Raw genomic sequence first — 19,276 nt, forward strand, 5'->3', positions numbered from 1 at the left:
GCACGACTCACATTGTCACCCCAGGAGAAGGTCGAGCTGCAAGCAGTGGAGATTCTGGTTCCTGTGCTGTTTATGACAGACCAAGGGTGCCCAAAATCAGCCAGCAGAGGTTGGCTGCTCGTGTCTTCAGAAACCTCCGAGTCACTGAAACATTATCAGATAGGCGTAAATACAGAACATGGGAAAACACCACATGCACAGAAACAGAACTGTGCATCAAAACCGACATTTCTCATGTCCTGACTAGCAAAAAACAACTATTTGAGGGATGAACAAAGAACAATACAGCACGGGAACAGGCCCTTCGGCCCTCCAAACCTGCACTGATCACATGTCCTATCTTGACCAACTGCCTGTATCCTTCTATACCCCGTCTGTTAATGTGTCTATCCAGATAAGGCTTAAAGATCACGACGTATCTTCCTCAACCACCTCACTTGGTAGTGCATTCCAGGCCACCACCACCCTCTGTGTAAAAAACATCACCCACACATCGCCACTGAATCTATCCCCTCTCACCTTACTTGTAATTGTCATTTGCGCTCTGGGGTAAAGCCTCCAACTGTTCACCCTTTCTACACCCCTCATAATTTTGTAAACTTCTATCAGGTCGCCCCTCAGCCTCCATCTCTCTAGGGAGAACAATCCCAGTTTCTTTAATCTCTCCTCATAGCTAATACCCTCCATACCAGGCAACATCCTGGTAAATCTTTTCTGTACTCTCTCCAAAGCCTCCACATCCTTCTGGTAGTGCGGTGACCAGAATTGGACACAATCTTCCAAATGTGGCCTAACCAACGTTCTATATAACTGTAGCATAATTTTTGAGCTTTTATACTCGATACCTCGTCCTATGAGGGCAAGCATTCTTTCTGGTTGTATCACAGCTTGGTTGGATCCTGCTCTGCCCAAGACCGCAGGAAATTACAAAAGGTCGTGAATGTAGCCCAGTCCATTACGCAAACCAGCCTCCCATCCATCAACTCTGTCTACAATGCCCGCTGCATCGGAAAGGCAGCCAGCATAATTAAGGACCCCACGCACCCCGCACATACTCTCTTCCACCTTCTTCCGTCGGGAAAAAGATACCAAAGTTTGAGGTCACGTACCAACCGAGTCAAGAACAGCTTCTTCCCTACTGCCATCAGACTTTTGAATGGACCTACCTCGTATTAAGTTGATCTTTTCTCTACACCTTGCTATAACTGTAACATTATAGTCTGCTTTGACAAAGCTTTGACAAAGAGTCATCGGACTCGAAACATTAGCTCTTTTATCTCCCTGCAGAGGCTGCCAGACTTGCTGAGATCTTCCAGCATTTTCCCTTTCGCGTCACATTATATTCTGCAGTCTCTCCTTCCTTCCCTATGTACGGTCTGCATTGTTTGTACAGCATGCAAGAAACAATACTTTTCACTGTATACTGATACATGTGACAATAATAAATCAAATCAAATCAAAAATGCCAGACACTTTCTTCACCACCATTTACGTTAATGATGGAAAGGGATAAGTATACACCGCAGGGCAAGAGTTATAGCTGGGGGAAGGGAAATTATGATGCCATTAGACGTGACTTGGGGGGGATAAGGTGGAGAAGTAGGCTGCAAGTGTTGGACACACTGGATAAGTGGAGCTTGTTCAAGGATCAGCTACTGCGTGTTCTTGATAAGAATGTACCGGTCAGGCAGGGAGGAAGGCGTCGAGCGAGGGAACCGTGGTTTACCAAAGAAGTGGAATCTCTTGTTAAGAGGAAGAAGGAGGCCTATGTGAAGATGAGGTGTGAAGTTTCAGTTGGGGCGATGGATAGTTACAAGGTAGCGAGGAAGGATCTAAAGAGAGAGCTAAGACGAGCAAGGAGGGGACATGAGAAGTATTTGGCAGGTAGGATCAAGGAAAACCCAAAAGCTTTCTATAGGTATGTCAGGAATAAGCGAATGACGAGGGAAAGAGTAGGACCAGTCAAGGACAGGGATGGGAAGTTGTGTGTGGAGTCTGAAGAGATAGGCGAGATACTAAATGAATATTTTTCGTCAGTATTCACTCAGGAAAAATATAATGTTGTGGAGGAGAATGCTGAGCCCCAGGCTAATAGAATAGATGGCATTGAGGTACGTAGGGAAGAGGTGTTGGCAATTCTGGACAGGCTGAAAATAGATAAGTCCCCGGGTCCTGATGGGATTTATCCTAGGATTCTCTGGGAGGCCAGGGAAGAGATTGCTGGACCTTTGGCTTTGATTTTTATGTCATCATTGGCTACAGGAATAGTGCCAGAGGACTGGAAGATAGCAAATGTGGTCCCTTTGTTCAAAAAGGGGAGCAGAGACAACCCCGGCAACTATAGACCGGTGAGCCTCACGTCTGTTGTGGGTAAAGTCTTGGAGGGGATTATAAGAGACAAGATTTATAATCATCTAGATAGGAATAATATGATCAGGGATAGTCAGCATGGCTTTGTGAAGGGTAGGTCATGCCTCACAAACCTTATCGAGTTCTTTGAGGTGACTGAACAGGTAGACGAGGGTAGAGCAGTTGATGTGGTGTATATGGATTTCAGCAAACCGTTTGATAAGGTTCCCCACGGTAGGCTATTGCAGAAAATACGGAGGCTGGGGATTGAGGGTGATTTAGAGATGTGGATCAGAAATTGGCTAGCTGAAAGAAGGCAGAGGGTGGTGTTTGATGGGAAATGTTCAGAATGGAGTTCAGTTACAAGTGGAGTACCACAAGGATCTGTTCTGGGGCCGTTGCTGTTTGTCATTTTTATCAATGACCTAGAGGAAGGCGCAGAAGGGTGGGTGAGTAAATTTGCAGACGATACTAAAGTCGGTGGTGTTGTCGATAGTGTGGAAGGATGTAGCAGGTTACAGAGGGATATAGATAAGCTGCAGAGCTGGGCTGAGAGGTGGCAAATGGAGTTTAATGTAGAGAAGTGTGAGGTGATTCACTTTGGAAGGAATAACAGGAATGCGGAATATTTGGCTAATGGTAAAGTTCTTGGAAGTGTGGATGGGCAGAGGGATCTAGGTGTCCATGTACATAGATCCCTGAAAGTTGCCACCCAGGTTGATAGGGTTGTGAAGAAGGCCTATGGAGTGTTTTGTTTGCACTGAGTGCTGAATTTGGTGCATTTGAGTGCGATAGTGAGAGTTTGGTGACTGAGGGAGTATAAGGCTTCATTTTTATCTAAAGTTTAGTCTTTCTTTTATTTAGTTAATTAACTTAAAAGTTGCTGTTTGGTTTAGAAGAAGGTGAATTTTCAATAAGCTTTAAACAGGCTTCTACTTGTAGGCACTTGCAGCTGGAGCTTGTTAATCAGTTAATTGGATTAGGCCAGTTTTCAGAGGCTAGATTCACAGTATAAAAGTGATCCCCTACAGTGCAGACTTTGTTTGCACTGAGTGCTGAATTTGGTGCATTTGAGTGCGATAGTGAGAGTTTGGTGACCGAGGGAGTGCTGAATTTGGTGCATTTGAGTGCGATAGTGAGAGTTTGGTGACCGAGGGAGTGCTGAATTTGGTGCATTTGAGTGCGATAGTGAGAGTTTGGTGACCGAGGGAGTGCTGAATTTGGTGCATTTGAGTGCGATAGTGAGAGTTTGGTGACCGAGGGAGTTAGGTGAGGAGGGAGTAAGGTGCTCCTTTCATTTTGTTTCCGACATTTCCGCAAAGAGTGCGAAGAGAGCCAGGAGTTTACAGAAAGTGTAGCTGACTGGGAGCAGGGTCGGAGGGCGGAGATCTAGTTAGTCCACAGGGCAGCTATATTCTGTCAGGTAAGAGGGGATGGAGGCTAGGCCAGTTACATGCTCCTCCTGTAGGATGTGGGTGGTGAGGGATACCACCGGTGTCCCCACTGACTATACCTGCGGGAAGTGCACCCAACTTCAGCTCCTCAAAGACCGTGTTAGGGAACTGGAGCTGAAACTGGAGATGAACTTCGGATCATCCGAGAGGCAGAGGGGGTGATTGAGAAGAGTTACAAGGAGGTAACCACACCCAAGGTACAGGACAAGAATAGCTGGGTTACAGTCAGGGGGAAAAAAACAAACAGGCAGAAAGTGCAGGGATCCCTCGTGGCCGTTCCCCTTCAAAACAAGTATACCGTTTTGGATGCTGTTGGGGGGGATGACCTACCGGGGGAAGGCCCTAGCGGCCAGGTCTCTGGCACTGAGTCTGGCTCTGGGGCTCAGAAGGGAAGAGGGGAGAATAGGAAAGCAATAGTTGTAGGAGATTCAATGGTTAGGGGAATAGACAGGAGATTCTGTGGTCGCGAGCGAGACTCCCGGAAGGTATGTTGCCTCCCGGGTGCCAGGGCCAGGGATGTCTCGGATCGTGTCTTCAGGATCCTTAAGGGGGAGGGTGAGCAGCCAGAAGTCGTGGTGCACATTGGTACCAACGACATAGGTAGGAAAAGGGGTGTGGAGGTAATAAACAAGTTTAGGGAGTTAGGCTGGAAGTTAAAAGCCAGGACAGACAGAGTTGTCATCTCTGGTTTGTTGCCGGTGCCACGTGATAGCGAGGCTAGGAATAGGGAGAGAGTGCAGTTGAACACGTGGCTGCAGGAATGGTGTAGGAGGGAGGGCTTCAGGTATTTGGATAATTGGAGCGCATTCTGGGGAAGGTGGGACCTGTACAAGCAGGACGGGTTGCATCTGAACCAGAGGGGCACCAATATCCTGGGAGGGAGGTTTTCTAGTACTCTTCGGGAGGGTTTAAACTAATTTGGCAAGGGAATGGGAACCGGATTTGTAGTCCAGCAACTAAGGTAGTCGATGTTCAGGACGCCAAAGCGTGTAATGAGGTAGTGGGGAAGGGAACACTGACAAAGGAGAGTACTTGCAGGCACGGAGATGGGTTGAAGTGTGTATACTTCAACGCAAGAAGCATCAGGAATAAGGTGGGTGAACTTCAGGCATGGATCGGTACTTGGGACTACGATGTGGTGGCCATCACGGAAACTTGGATAGAAGAGGGGCAGAAATGGTTGTTGGAGGTCCCTGGTTATAGATGTTTCAATAAGATTAGGGAGGGTGGTAAAAGTGGGGGGAGGCATTATTAATTAGAGATAGTATAACAGCTGCAGAAAGGCAGTTCGAGGAGTATCACCCTATTGAGGTAGTATGGGTTGATGTCAGAAATAGGAAAGGAGCAGTCACCTTGTTAGGAGTTTTCTATAGGCCCCCCAATAGTAGCAGAGATGTGGAGGAACAGATTGGGAAACAGATTTTGGAAAGGTGCAGAAGTCATAGGGTAGTAGTCATGGGCGACTTTAACTTCCCAAATATTGAGTGGAAACTCTTTAGATCAAATAGTTTGGATGGGGTGGTGTTTGTGCAGTGTGTCCAGGAAGCTTTTCTAACACAGTATGTAGATTGTCCGACCAGAGGAGGGGCAATATTGGATTTAGTACTGGGTAATGAGCCAGGGCAAGTGATAGATTTGTTAGTGGGGGAGCATTTTGGAGATAGTGACCACAATTCTGTGACTTTCACTTTAGTAATGGCGAGGGACAGGTACGTGCAACAGGGCAAGGTTTACAATTGGGGGAAGGGTAAATACGATGTTGTCAGACAAGAATTGAAGTGCATAAGTTGGGAACATAGGCTGGCAGGGAAGGACACAAGTGAAATGTGGAACTTGTTCAAGGAACAGGTGCTACGTGTCCTTGATATGTATGTCCCTGTCAGGTAGGGAAAAGATGGTCGAGTGAGGGAACCATGGTTGACAAGAGAGGTTGAATGTCTTGTTAAGAGGAAAAAGGTGACTTATGTAAGGCTGAGGAAACAAGGTTCAGACAGGGCATTGGAGGGATACAAGATAGCCAGGAGGGAACTGAAGAAAGGGATTAGGAGAGCTAAGAGAGGGCATGAACAATCTTTGGCGGGTAGGATCAAGGAAAACCCCAAGGCCTTTTACACATATGTGAGAAATATGAGAATGACTAGGGCGAGGGTAGGTCCGATCAAGGACAGTAGCGGGAGATTGTGTATTGAGTCTGAAGAGATGGGAGAGGTCTTGAATGAGTACTTTTCTTCTGTATTTACAAATGAGAGGGGCGATATTGTTGGAGAGGACAGTGTGAAACAGATTGGTAAGCTCGAGGAAATACTTGTTAGGAAGGAAGATGTGTTGGGCATTTTGAAAAACTTGAGGATAGACAAGTCCCCCGGGCCTGACGGGATATATCCAAGGATTCTATGGGAAGCAAGAGATGAAATTGCAGAGCCGTTGGCAATGATCTTTTCGTCCTCACTGTCAACAGGGGTGGTACCAGGGGATTGGAGAGTGGCAAATGTCGTGCCCCTGTTCAAAAAAGGGACTAGGGATAACCCTGGAAATTACAGGCCAGTTAGTCTTACTTCGGTGGTAGGCAAAGTAATGGAAAGGGTACTGAAGGATAGGATTTCTGAGTATCTGGAAAGACACTGCTTGATTAGGGATAGTCAGCAGGGATTTGTGAGGGGTAGGTCTTGCCTTACAAATCTTATTGAATTCTTTGAGGAGGTGACCAAGCATGTGGATGAAGGTAAAGCAGTGGATGTAGTGTACATGGATTTTAGTAAGGCATTTGATAAAGTTCCCCATGGTAGGCTTATGCAGAAAGTAAGGAGGCATGGGGTAGTGGGAAATTTGGCTAGTTGGATAACGAACTGGCTAACCGATAGAAGTCAGAGAGTGGTGGTGGATGGCAAATATTCAGCCTGGAGCCCAGTTACCAGTGGCGTACCGCAGGGATCAGTTCTGGGTCCTCTGCTGTTTGTGATTTTCATTAATGACTTGGATGAGGGAGTTGAAGGGTGGGTCAGTAAATTTGCAGACGATACGAAGATTGGTGGAGTTGTGGATAGTAAGGAGGGCTGTTGTCGGCTGCAAAGAGACATAGATAGGATGCAGAGCTGGGCTGAGAAGTTCTTGGCAATGTGGAGGAGCAGAGAGATCTTGGGGTCTATGTTCATACATCTTTGAAAGTTGCCACTCAAGTGGATAGAGCTGTGAAGAAGGCCTATGGTGTGCTCGCGTTCATTAACAGAGGGATTGAATTTAAGAGCCGTGAGGTGATGATGCAGCTGTACAAAACTTTGGTCAGGCCACATTTGGAGTATTGTGTACAGTTTTGGTCGCCTCATTTTAGGAAGGATGTGGAAGCTTTGGAAAAGGTGCAAAGAAGATTTACCAGGATGTTGCCTGGAATGGAGAGTAGGTCTTACGAGGAAAGGTTGAGGGTGCTAGGCCTTTTCTCATTAGAACGGAGAAGGATGAGGGGCGACTTGATAGAGGTTTATAAGATGATCAGGGGAATAGATAGAGTAGACAGTCAGAGACTTTTTCCCCGGGTGGAACAAACCATTACAAGGGGACATGAATTTAAGGTGAAAGATAATAGGAGGGATATCAGAGATAGGTTCTTTATCCAGAGAGTAGTGGGGGCATGGAATGCACTGCCTGTGGAAGTAGTTGAGTCGGGAACATTAGGGACCTTCAAGCAGCTATTGGATAGGTACATGGATTACGGTAAAATGATATAGTGTAGATTTATTTGTTCTCAAGGGCAGCACGGTAGCATTGTGGATAGCACAATTGCTTCACAGCTCCAGGGTCCCAGGTTCGATTCCGGCTTGGGTCACTGTCTGTGCGGAGTCTGCACGTCCTCCCTGTGTCTGCGTGGGTTTCCTCCGGGTGCTCCGGTTTCCTCCCACAGTCCAAAGATGTGCGGGTTAGGTGAATTGGCCAATGATAAATTGCCCTTAATGTCCAAATTGCCCTTGGTGTTGGGTGGAGGTGTTGAGTTTGGGTAGGGTGCTCTTTCCAAGAGCCGGTGCAGACTCAAAGGGCCGAATGGCCTCCTTCTGCACTGTAAATTCAATGATAATCTATGATTAATCTAGGACAAAGGTTCGGCACAACATCGTGGGCCGAAGGGCCTGTTCTGTGCTGTATTTTCTATGTTCTATGTTCTATGTGTTGGCCTTTATTGGTAGAGGGATTGAGTTCCGGAGTCAGGAGGTCATGTTGCAGCTGTACAGAACTCTGGTACGGCCGCATTTGGAGTTTTGCGTATAGTTCTGGTCACCGCATTATAGGAAGGACGTGGAGGCTTTGGAGCGGGTGCAGAGGAGATTTACCAGGATGTTGCCTGGAGGGAAAATCTTATGAGGAAAGGCTGATGGACTTGAGGTTGTTTTCGTTGGAGAGAAGAAGGTTAAGAGGAGACTTAATAGAGGCATACAAAATGATCAGGGGGTTAGATAGGGTGGACAGTGAGAGCCTTCTCCCGCGGATGGAAATGGCTGGCACGAGGTGACATAGCTTTAAACTGAGGGGTAATAGATATATAGGACAGAGGTCAGAGGTAGGTTCTTTACGCAAAGAGTAGTGAGGCTGTGGAATGCCCTACCTACAACAGTAGTGAACTCGCCAACATTGAGGGCATCTAAAAGTTTATTGGATAAACATATGGATGATAATGGCATAGTGTAGATGGCTTTTGTTTCGGTGCAACATTGTGGGCCGAAGGGCCTGTACTGCGCTGTATCGTTCTATGTTCTATTTACACCTGTGCTGCCACTTTTAAGGATCTGTGGACCTGCACGCCCAGATCTCTCTGTGTCTATGCTCCTGATGGTTATGTCATTTATTTTATCGCTCCCACCTGAATTGGATCTACCAAATCTACCTCGCATTTGTCTGGTTAAATTCCATCTGTTATTTCTATGCCCAATTTTGCAGCCTATCTATATCCTGTTGTATTCTCTGACAATCTTCATCACCATCCGCAACTCCTGCAATCTTAGTATCATTCGCAAACTTGCTAATCAGACCAGCTACGTTTTCTTCCAAGTCATTTATATATACTACATTCAACATATTAAATTGAAACGATGTTGAGAGGGAACTCAAGGTAAATGCTAATGTTTTCAGTTTTCTTATTTTTATTTTATCAATACTAGTTCTTCTCCAGACATTCCTCTTGAGCTACAATCAGACCAGCCATGGAAAATAAACTCCCTGATCTTCAACTTGCACCTGACACAATATTACCTTGTCAGGAATTCTCCCGCTAGCTGATGGCACTTACTCATGTTGCGCTTCTGCACGTCTGCACACAAACATGATTCAACAGAACCTTTAGCACAAGCTAACACTAATCCCTTTTAATGCCGACAATATGAGATTGCTTTCCCTGTGCCCACTATGTTTGTCCAGCACAAGACGACAGGTTCCATACACTGTCTGTGCAGAGCGAAGATACAAGGCGAACATAGAACATACAATGCAGCAGGAGGCCATTCGGCCCATCAAGTCTGCACCGACACACTTAAGCCCTCACTTCCACCCTATCCCCCTAACCCAATAACCCTCCTAACCTTTTTGGTCACGAAAGGCAATTTATCAAGGCCAATCCACCTAACCTGCACGTCATTGGACTGTGGGAGAAAACCGAGCACCCGGAGGAAACCCACACAGTCACGGGGAGAACGTGCAGACTCCGCACAGACAGTGGCCCAACGGGGAATCGAACCTGGGACCGTGGAGCTGTGAAGCCACAGTGCTATCCACTTGTGCTACCGTGCTGCCCAATACTTAGAATATGACCTATGCTGGACCATAAGAGGGAAACTCTGACCATGATTTCTCTTCCTGACATTCAAGTGGCACCTACGTCAGCACATCATGTGAAAACAGGATCAAACTCGCCACTTAGTTTCAACAGTGGTTAGCACTGTTGCTTCACAGCACCAGAGACATGGGTTCGATTCCCGGCTTCAATCCCTGTCTGTGCGGAGTCTGCACGTTCTCCCCGTGTCTGCGTGGGTTTCCTCCTGGCGCTCCGGTTTGCTCCAACAAGTCCAGAAAGACGTGCTTGTTAGATGAATTGGACATTCTGAATTCTCCCTCAGTGTACCCGAACAGGTGCCGGAATGTGGCGACTAGGGGCTTTTCACAGTAACTTTGTTGCAGTATTAATGTAAGCCTACTTGTGACAGTAATAAAGATTATTATAAAAATGGAAGCAGAAGAGGGGTGAAAACTCTAAAAAGGAAGAAAGGAGTGGAGAAATCAGTTTCAAATTCCTAGGGGGGCACATCTCCAAAAACCTGTCCTGGTCCACCCACGTCGACGCGACCACCAAGAAAGCACAACAGCGCCTATACTTCCTCAGGAAACTAAGGAAATTCGGCATGTCCACATTCACCCTTACCAACTTTTACAGATGCACCATAGAAAGAATCCTATCTGGCTGCATCACAGCCTGGTATGGCAACTGCTCGACCCAGGACCGCAAGAAACTTCAGAGAGTCGTGAACACCGCCCAGTCCATCGCACGAACCTGCCTCCCATCCATTGACTCCGTCTACACCTCCCGCTGCCTGGGGAAAGCGGGCAGCATAATCAAAGACCACTCCCACCCGGCTTACTCACTCTTCCAACTTCTTCCATCAGGCAGGAGATACAGAAGTCTGAGAACACGCACGAACAGACTCAAAAACAGCTTCTTCCCCACTGTCACCAGACTCCTAAATGACCCTCTTATGGACTGACCTCATTAACACTACACCCTGTATGCTTCACCCGATGCCGGTGCTTATGTAGTTACATTGTATATGTTGTGTTGCCCTATTATGTATTTTCCTTTATTCCCTTTTCTTTCCATGTACTTAATGATCTGTTGAGCTGCTCGCAGAAAAATACTTTTCACTGTACCTCGGTACACGTGACAATAAACAAATCCAATCCAATCCTCATTCTTCCCCCACCAGTCCCCCCGCATTCTCTTTCCCCCCTTTAGATTAACTTACTTTAAATAAAATAACTTTCTATAGCATGGTGCAAGATCTCAGGATAACTCCAGATGCAAGATATAGACAATGAATTATGGTTGAAATGTGGTCACTGTTGTAATGTTTTGCAACAAGTTCCCACATAACAGCAGTGATTAGGAATGTTGTTTGAGGGTTGATTATTGGCTCGAATAATACTTGTATAGCTCAAACTGTCATCATTCTTTATGGGTGAGACAGCAAGATCAGAAGCATGATCTCTCTTGATCTCTCCCCTCTCCAGCACAAGACTGCACACTTCGCGGAGATAAGCTCCATCAGTCCAGCCTCACCTCACACGCATGGTTAGTCTGAGCTGCACAAATGGTTCTTCTACCCATTCGGCAAAGTGCAAGGCTGACTTTCCAGGACTTGGTAATCAAACACCATGACAGTACAACGTTGCCGGAACAAGTGACATTCATACCCACTACTGGTGGAGTCCACATCCTCAACGCTTGTGATGGAAGAGGGAGTTGAAAATTCTTCTGGTTTGTCTGGCAGTGGGTGAGTTTCAACACTGCATTGCAACAGGTCTTGTCTGTGGAAACACAAACTAATATTGAAAACAAATTTGGTTGATTTTGTTCCCCCGTTGCAAACATACATATAATTATTCTGATAATAATAAAAATCATCTTTATTGTCACAAGTAGGCTTACATTAACACTGCAATGAAGTTACTGTGAAAAGCCCCGAGTCGCTACATTCCGGCGCCTGTTCGGGTACTCAGAGGGAGAATTCAGAATGTCCAATTCACCTGACAGCACATCTTTCGGGACTTGTGGGAGGAAACCAGAGCACCCGGAGGAAACCCACGCAGACACTGGGAGAACGTGCAGACTCCGCACAGACAATGACCCAAACCGGGAACTATTTAGCTATGGGTGGGAAATAGAGAGATAGATAGGTGGATTTCTCATGCATTTCCCATGCATGGTCATTGATTTCAGGAAGCAAAGTACTGTACACACCCCTGTCAGCATCAACGGGGCCGAGGTGGAGATGGTTAGCAGCTTCAAATTCCTAGGGGTACACATCTCCAAAAATCTGTCCTGGCCCACCCACGTCAACGCTACCACCAAGAAAGCACAACAGCACCTATACTTCCTGAGGAAATTAAGGAAATTCGGCATGTCCACATTAACTCCTACCAGCGTTTACCAATACACCTTAGAAAGCATCCTATCTGGCTGCATCACAGCCTGACCGAGCAGTAAACTTAAGAAATTATAGAGAGTCGTGAACACAGCCCAGTCCATCACGCGAACCTGCCTCCCATCCATTGACTCTGTCTACACCTCAAGCTGCCTGGGGAAAGCGGGCAGCATAATCAAAGGCCCCTCCCACCGGGGTTATTCTCTCTTCCAACTTCTTCCATCGGGCAAGAGATACAAAAGTCTGAGAACACACACGAACAGACTCAAAAACAGCTTCTTCCCCACTGTTCCCAGACTCCTGAATGACCCTCTTATGGACTGAACTGATCTCTCCACACATCTTCTCTACTGAGCAGTACTACACTCCGTATGCTTCACCCGATGCCTGTGGCTATGTATTTACATTGTGCATTTATGCATGTCCTCTGGTTTTCCATGTATGGAGCGATCTGCCTGCACTGTACGCAGAATAATACTTTTCACTGTACCTCGGTACACGTGACAATAAATCAAATCCTATATACTGTGGAATTAAATGACTTAACTACCAATGAATCTATTGGAATCAAGAGATATGGAGGTCGTGGAAGATGGTGAAATTGTGGTAGAATATCTTAACGTGAGGGACTGTCATTAAACTGTTTACTTAAAAGTAAGTCTCTCCTCAAGTCTGGACTCAGAAGTAATATTTTCACCTATATGTGTAACAAAATCTCTGAAAGTGTGCAGCTAAACCTCAATCACCAACATGATGCCACACTGATCAAAGTCAGATGTATTTTTGAAATATTTGCCCCGGTAATTTCTGTTGTTACTGTTCAAAAGTATTTGGGAAAATTAGACGGCAAATTTCAAAATGCTTTGGTCAGATAAAACTATGTTTAAAGAGGTGACAAAGAAAATGCGGGTACTGCTTACAGACTTGCTATTGTATTTTGCATTAATTTCTAAAAGCTGACGCAAATTAAAAGTTCATCTGCTGTCAGAAAGAAAGAGACTGGGTGAAAGAATAATGCACTCCATTCTCAGTGCTGGCTCCTTGAAGAACAATCCAATTAGTCGCACTCCTTTTTCACAGTAATATTTTCCTTTTCAATTAAATTAAGACTCCATCTGCTTTCCCCACAGAGCAGAGTAATTGCTGCATAATGAAAATTCTCATTCCTCTCTCATGTTCTTGCCATAAATTGGTGTCTCATTTACTCTACGAAAACTTCTTGTGATTTTTATCACCTCCATTAGTTGTCTCAATCTTCTCTGCTCGATGAAGAATGATTCCGGCCTCTCTAGCCACTCCACAAAACCGGGGGAGCGTCCCGGTTACCATTCCAGTAAACCTCCATCTCCAAACCCTTGTTATTTCTCCTGAAGTGTGGTGTCCAGAATTGGACTTACATCGAAACAAACCTAAAAAATACAAGCAGGAGGAGGCCATTCGGCCCTTCGAGCCAGTTCCGCCATTCATTGTGATCATGGCTGACCATCAAGTTCAATACCCTGATCCCGCCTTCCCCCCACAGCCCCTGGTCCCTTTAGCCCCAAGAGCTGTATCGAATTCCTTCTTCAAATTACACAACGTTTGGGCCTCAACTACTTTCAGTGGTAGCGAATTCCACAGATTCACCGCTCTCTGGGTGAAGAAATTTCTCCTCACCTCAGTCCTAAAAGGTTTACCCCTTATCCTCAAACTATGACCCCTAGTTCTGGACTCCCCCACCATCCGGAACATTCTTTCTGAATCTACCCTGTCTAATCCTGTTAGAATTTTATAAGTTTCTATGAGATCCCCTCTCACTCTTCTAAACTCCAATGAACATAATCCTAACCGATTTAGTCTCTCCTCATAGGACAGTCCCGCCATCCCAGGAATCCTGGTAAACCTTCGCTGCACTCCCTCCATAGCAAGAACATCCTTCCTCAGACAAGGACACCAAAACTGCCCACAATACTCCAGGTGTGACCTCACCAATGCCCTGTACAATTGCAGTAAAACATCTCTATTCCTATACTCAAATCTTCTCACTATGAAGACCAACATACCATTTGCCTTCTTTACTGCCTGCTGTTCCTGCACGCTTACTTTCAGCGACTGATGCACGAGGACACGAAGGACACAATATACCAGCTGAGGCCTAACCAGAATGTCATTGGATGTTTACTCTAAGACTCCATTTAAAACCAAGGTTCCAGTATGCTTTTTTAAAAAGTGTTTTCAACTTGTCTTTCAAGATCACACAGGTTCCTGCATTCCTTTAAATCAATACCATTTAATTGACATTTTGCCTCCTCATTTTTGCATTGCATCACTTCACACCCCTCTGCATTAAATTTAGTTTTTATTTACTGGTTGAAGGGATGAGGATATGGCCGGCAAGACCATTATTGATTGGCTATCCCCAATTGTCATAAAAAGGTGGTGGTGAGCTGCCGTCTTAGACACATAGAAAATAGGAGCAGGAGGCCATTTGGCCCTTCGAGTCTTGTACTGCTGCAGTTCATGTGGCATAGTTTGGGGAGTCAAAGACAAGAAGAGGTCACAGTCTAAAAATTACACTATGGTTACCAAAGTCATTATGGGATATGGAACAAAGCTGGGTAAATCGAGTTAAGTCACAGATCGGCCATGATCTGAGTGAATGGTGTAACAGCCTCATGGAGCTAAATGGCTTGCTCCCAATGTTCCCACCGTGCAATTCGGGCAGGAGTTCCGGTTTTTGACCCAGTCACAGTAAAGGAACAACAATATCGTTCCCAGTCAGGATGCTGAGTGGCTTTGAGGGGAACTTGCCGTTGGCGGCATTCCCATGTGTCTGATGCCCTTGTCCTGAACGGTCGGAAAGATGGTGGGTTTGAAACGTGCTGTTGAAGGGGTTTGGCAAGTTGACGCAGTGCATCTTGGTGACAGTATACGAACTGTGTCTCCACAGCAGGAAGAAAATGGTTAAGTAGTCAATCAGGGGCGGCACGGTGGCGCAATGGTTAGCACTGCGGCCTCCTCAAGGCGCCGAGGTTCCAGGTTCAACCCGGCCCCGGTCACTGTCTGTGTGGAGTTTGCACATTCTCCCAGTGTATGGGTGGGATTCCCCAGGACACTCTAGTCTCCCCCGGATGCTCCGGTCTCCCCCGGACGCTCCGGTCTCACCCGGACGCTCCACTCCCCCGGATGCTCCGCCCCCTCGGACCCTCCGGTTTCCCCCGGGTGCTCCGGTCTCCCCCGGACACTCCGGTGGGGTGGAGTGTGGGATCTGGGGCGGGGGGGGGGAAGTGGGGGATCTGGGTGGGGGGGGGATCTGGGAGCTGGGGGGAGGGGGGGATCTGGGGGGGGGGGAAGTGTGGGATCTGGGGGTGGGTGGACAGTCCGGTTTCCCCGGATGCTCCGGTTTCCCCCCGGAAGCTTCGGTCCCCCCCCCCCCCCACCGCCGGACGTTCTGGTCTCCATTCAGATGCTCCAGTTTCCCGGGCTGTCCGGTCTCACCCGGACACTCTGGTCTCCCCCGGATGCCCATCTCCCCTGGACGCTCCAGTCTCCCCCGACACTCCGGTCTCCCCCGGACACTCCGGTCTCACCCGGGACACTCCGGTCTCACCCGGGACACTCCGGTCTCACCCGGACACTCCGCCCCCTCGGACCCTCCGACTTCCCCTTGGGTGCTCGGTGGGGGGGGGAGAATGTGGGATCTGTGGGGGGGGGGAATGTGGGTTCTGGGGTTGGGGTGGAGTGTGGGATCTGGGGGGGGGGGGAGTGGGGGATCTGGGTGGTGGGGGGATCTGGGGGGGGGGGGGAAGTGTGGGATCTGGGGGTGGGTGGACACTCCGGTTTCCCCGGATGCTCCGGTTTCCCCCCGGAAGCTTCGGTTCCCCCCCGCCGGACGTTCTGGTCTCCCTTCAGACGCTCCAGTTTCCCGGGGCTGTCCGGTCTCCCCCGGACACTGGTCTCCCCCGGATGCCCGTCTCCCCCGGACGCTCCCTGTCCCCCCCTGATGCTCCGGTTTCCCACCGTACACTCCGGTCTCCCTCGGACGCTCCGTTCCCCTCGGACGCTCCGGTCTCAACCGGACGCTCCGGTTCCCCCCAATCATATGCAGGCTGGGTGAGGGATACGGGACAGGCGGAGCGTGCAATCTGGGTGGGGGAGTGTGGGATCTGGGGGGGCAAGGGTGGGATCTGGGGGGGGGGAAGAAGGGGGATCTGGGCGGGGGGGGGGGGGGGGGGGAGTGTGGGATCTGGGCGGGGGGGGGGGGAGTGTGGGATCTGGGCGGGGGGGGGGGGGAGTGTGGGATCTGGGCGGGGGGGGGGGGAGTGTGGATCTGGGCGGGGGGGGGAGTGTGGGATCTGGGCGGGGGGGGGGGGGAGTGTGGGAATCTGGGCGGGGGGGGAGTGTGGGATCTGGGCGGGGGGGGGAGTGTGGGATCTGGGCGGGGGGGGGGGGAGTGTGGGATCTGGGCGGGGGGGGGAGTGTGGGATCTGGGGGGGGGAGAGGGGGGAGTGTGGGATCTGGGGGGGGGGGGGGAGTGTGGGATCTGGGGGGGGGGGGGAGTGTGGGATCTGGGGGGGGGAGTGTGGGATCTGGGGGGGGAGTGTGGGATCTGGGGGGGGGGGAGTGTGGGATCTGGGGGGGGGGGAGTGTGGGATCTGGGGGGGGGGAGTGTGGATCTGGGGGGGGGGGAGTGTGGGATCTGGGGGGGGGGGGGGAGTGTGGGATCTGGGCGGGGGGGGGGGGAGTGTGGGATCTGGGGGGGGGAGTGTGGGATCTGGGGGGGGGGGGAGTGTGGGATCTGGGGGGGGGGGGGAGTGTGGGATCTGGGCGGGGGGGGGGAGTGTGGGATCTGGGGGGGGGGGAGTGTGGGATCTGGGGGGGGGGGAGTGTGGGATCTGGGGGGGGGGAGTGTGGGATCTGGGCGGGGGGGGGGGAGTGTGGGATCTGGGCGGGGGGGGGGGAGTGTGGGATCGGGGGGGGGATTTTGGGCTGGCCTCTCCGTCCGCGATGTGTCCGGAGGCTCCGTGAGGCGCGGGGGGGGGGGGGGGGGGAGTGTGGGATCTGGGGGGGGGGGGGGGGGGAGTGTGGGATCTGGGGGGGGGGGGGGGGGTCCCAGCACCGTCAGAGCGGCCGAGCGGCCTCGCCTCGCCCCGGACTCACATCGCGGCCGCGCCGCCCCTCGGCTGTGTCTGCGGATCATCCCGCCGCCTGTGCGCGGCTGCCGGCCGAGCGCCTCCCCCCCGGGCCCGAACCCGGCCTCACAGCCTCCCGCCCCCGGCCGCGCTGCCATGGCAACCGCGGGGCTGCCGGGACCGGAACCCACTGGAACCCGGCCAGAGGAAAACTCCCCACTGGAACCCGGCCAGAGGAAAACTCCCCACTGGAACCCGGCCAGAGGAAAACTCCCCACTGGAACCCGGCCAGAGGAAAGCTGCCCACTGGAACCCAGCCAGAGGAAAACTCCCCACTGGAACCCGGCCAGAGGAAAGCTGCCCACTGGAACCCAGCCAGAGGAAAACTCCCCACTGGAACCCGGCCAGAGGAAAGCTGCCCACTGGAACCCGGCCAGAGGAAAACTCCCCACTGGAACCCGGCCAGAGGAAAGCTGCCCACTGGAACCCAGCCAGAGGAAAACTCCCCACTGGAACCCGGCCAGAGGAAAACTCCCCTCTGGAACCCGGCCAGAGGAAAACTCCCCCACTGGAACCCGGCCAGAGGAAAACTCGCCACTGGAACCCGGCCAGAGGAAAACTCGCCACTGGAACCCGGCCAGAGGAAAACTCCCCACTGGAACCCGGCCAGAGGAAAACTCCCCACTGGAACCCGGCCAGAGGAAAACTCCCCTCTGGAACCCTGCCAGAGGAAAACTCCCCTCTGGAACCCGGCCAGAGGAAAACTCCCCTCTGGAACCCGGCCAGAGGAAAACTCCCCTCTGGAACCCGGCCAGAGGAAAACTCCCCTCTGGAACCCGGCCAGAGGAAAACTCCCCTCTGGGACCCGGGCAGAGGAAAACTCCCCACTGGAACCCGGCCAGAGGAAAACTCCCCACTGGAACCCGGCCAGAGGAAAACTCCCCACTGGAACCCGGCCAGAGGAAAACTCCCCACTGGAACCCGGCCAGAGGAAAACTCCCCACTGGAACCCGGCCAGAGGAAAACTCCCCACTGGAACCCGGCCAGAGGAAAGCTGCCCACTGGAACCCAGCCAGAGGAAAACTCCCCCACTGGAACCCGGCCAGAGGAAAACTCCCCTCTGGAACCCGGCCAGAGGAAAACTCCCCCACTGGAACCCGGCCAGAGGAAAACTCGCCACTGGAACCCGGCCAGAGGAAAACTCGCCACTGGAACCCGGCCAGAGGAAAACTCCCCACTGGAACCCGGCCAGAGGAAAACTCCCCACTGGAACCCGGCCAGAGGAAAACTCCCCTCTGGAACCCTGCCAGAGGAAAACTCCCCTCTGGAACCCGGCCAGAGGAAAACTCCCCTCTGGAACCCGGCCAGAGGAAAACTCCCCTCTGGAACCCGGCCAGAGGAAAACTCCACTCTGGAACCCGGCCAGAGGAAAACTCCCCTCTGGGACCCGGCCAGAGGAAAACTCCCCACTGGAACCCGGCCAGAGGAAAACTCCACTCTGGAACACGGCCAGAGGAAAACTCCCCACTGGAACCCGGCCAGAGGAAAACTCCCCACTGGAACCCGGCCAGAGGAAAACTCCCCTATGGAACCCGGCCAGAGGAAAACTCCCCACTGGAACCCGGCCAGAGAAAACTCCCCTCTGGAACCCGGCCAGAGGAAAACTCCCCACTGGAACCCGGCCAGAGGAAAACTCCCCTCTGGAAGTCGGCCAGAGGAAAACTCCCCTCTGGAACCCGGCCAGAGGAAAACTCCCCTCTGGAACCCGGCCAGAAGAAAACTCCCCACTGGAACCCGGCCAGAGGAAAACTCCCCTCTGGAACCCGGCCAGAGGAAAACTCCCCACTGGAACCCGGCCAGAGGAAAACTCCCCTCTGGAACCCGGCCAGAGGAAAACTCCCCACTGGAACCCGGCCAGAGGAAAACTCCCCACTGGAACCCGGCCAGAGGAAAACTCCCCACTGGAACCCGGCCAGAGGAAAACTCCCCACTGGAACCCGGCCAGAGGAAAACTCCCCACTGGAACCCGGCCAGAGGAAAACTCCCCTCTGGAACCCGGCCAGAGGAAAACTCCCCACTGGAAACCGGCCAGAGGAAAACTCCCCCCTGGAACCCGGCCAGAGGAAAACTCCCCACTGGAACCCGGCCAGAGAAAACTCCCCTCTGGAACCCGGCCAGAGGAAAACTC

The 19,276-nt window shown here is 50.8% G+C and overlaps 1 protein-coding gene across 1 annotated transcript in view; it reads right to left on the minus strand.

The window, feature by feature from the left end:
* Nucleotides 1–17,184, minus strand: part of LOC140403424 (primary cilium assembly protein FAM149B1-like) — a gene marked incomplete at its 5' end in the record, with an annotated part of 290,929 nt that extends 273,745 nt beyond the window's left edge. Inside the window, 3 exons of the mRNA XM_072491336.1 lie at nucleotides 12–144; nucleotides 11,247–11,360; nucleotides 17,117–17,184. Of these exons, the coding sequence (XP_072347437.1) occupies nucleotides 12–144; nucleotides 11,247–11,360; nucleotides 17,117–17,184 (315 nt within the window). The remainder of the gene's footprint in view (nucleotides 1–11; nucleotides 145–11,246; nucleotides 11,361–17,116) is intronic.
* Nucleotides 17,185–19,276: the final 2,092 nt, after the last annotated feature.

Source organism: Scyliorhinus torazame, chromosome 28 (genome assembly GCF_047496885.1).
Source record: "Scyliorhinus torazame isolate Kashiwa2021f chromosome 28, sScyTor2.1, whole genome shotgun sequence".
NCBI lineage: Eukaryota > Metazoa > Chordata > Chondrichthyes > Carcharhiniformes > Scyliorhinidae > Scyliorhinus > Scyliorhinus torazame.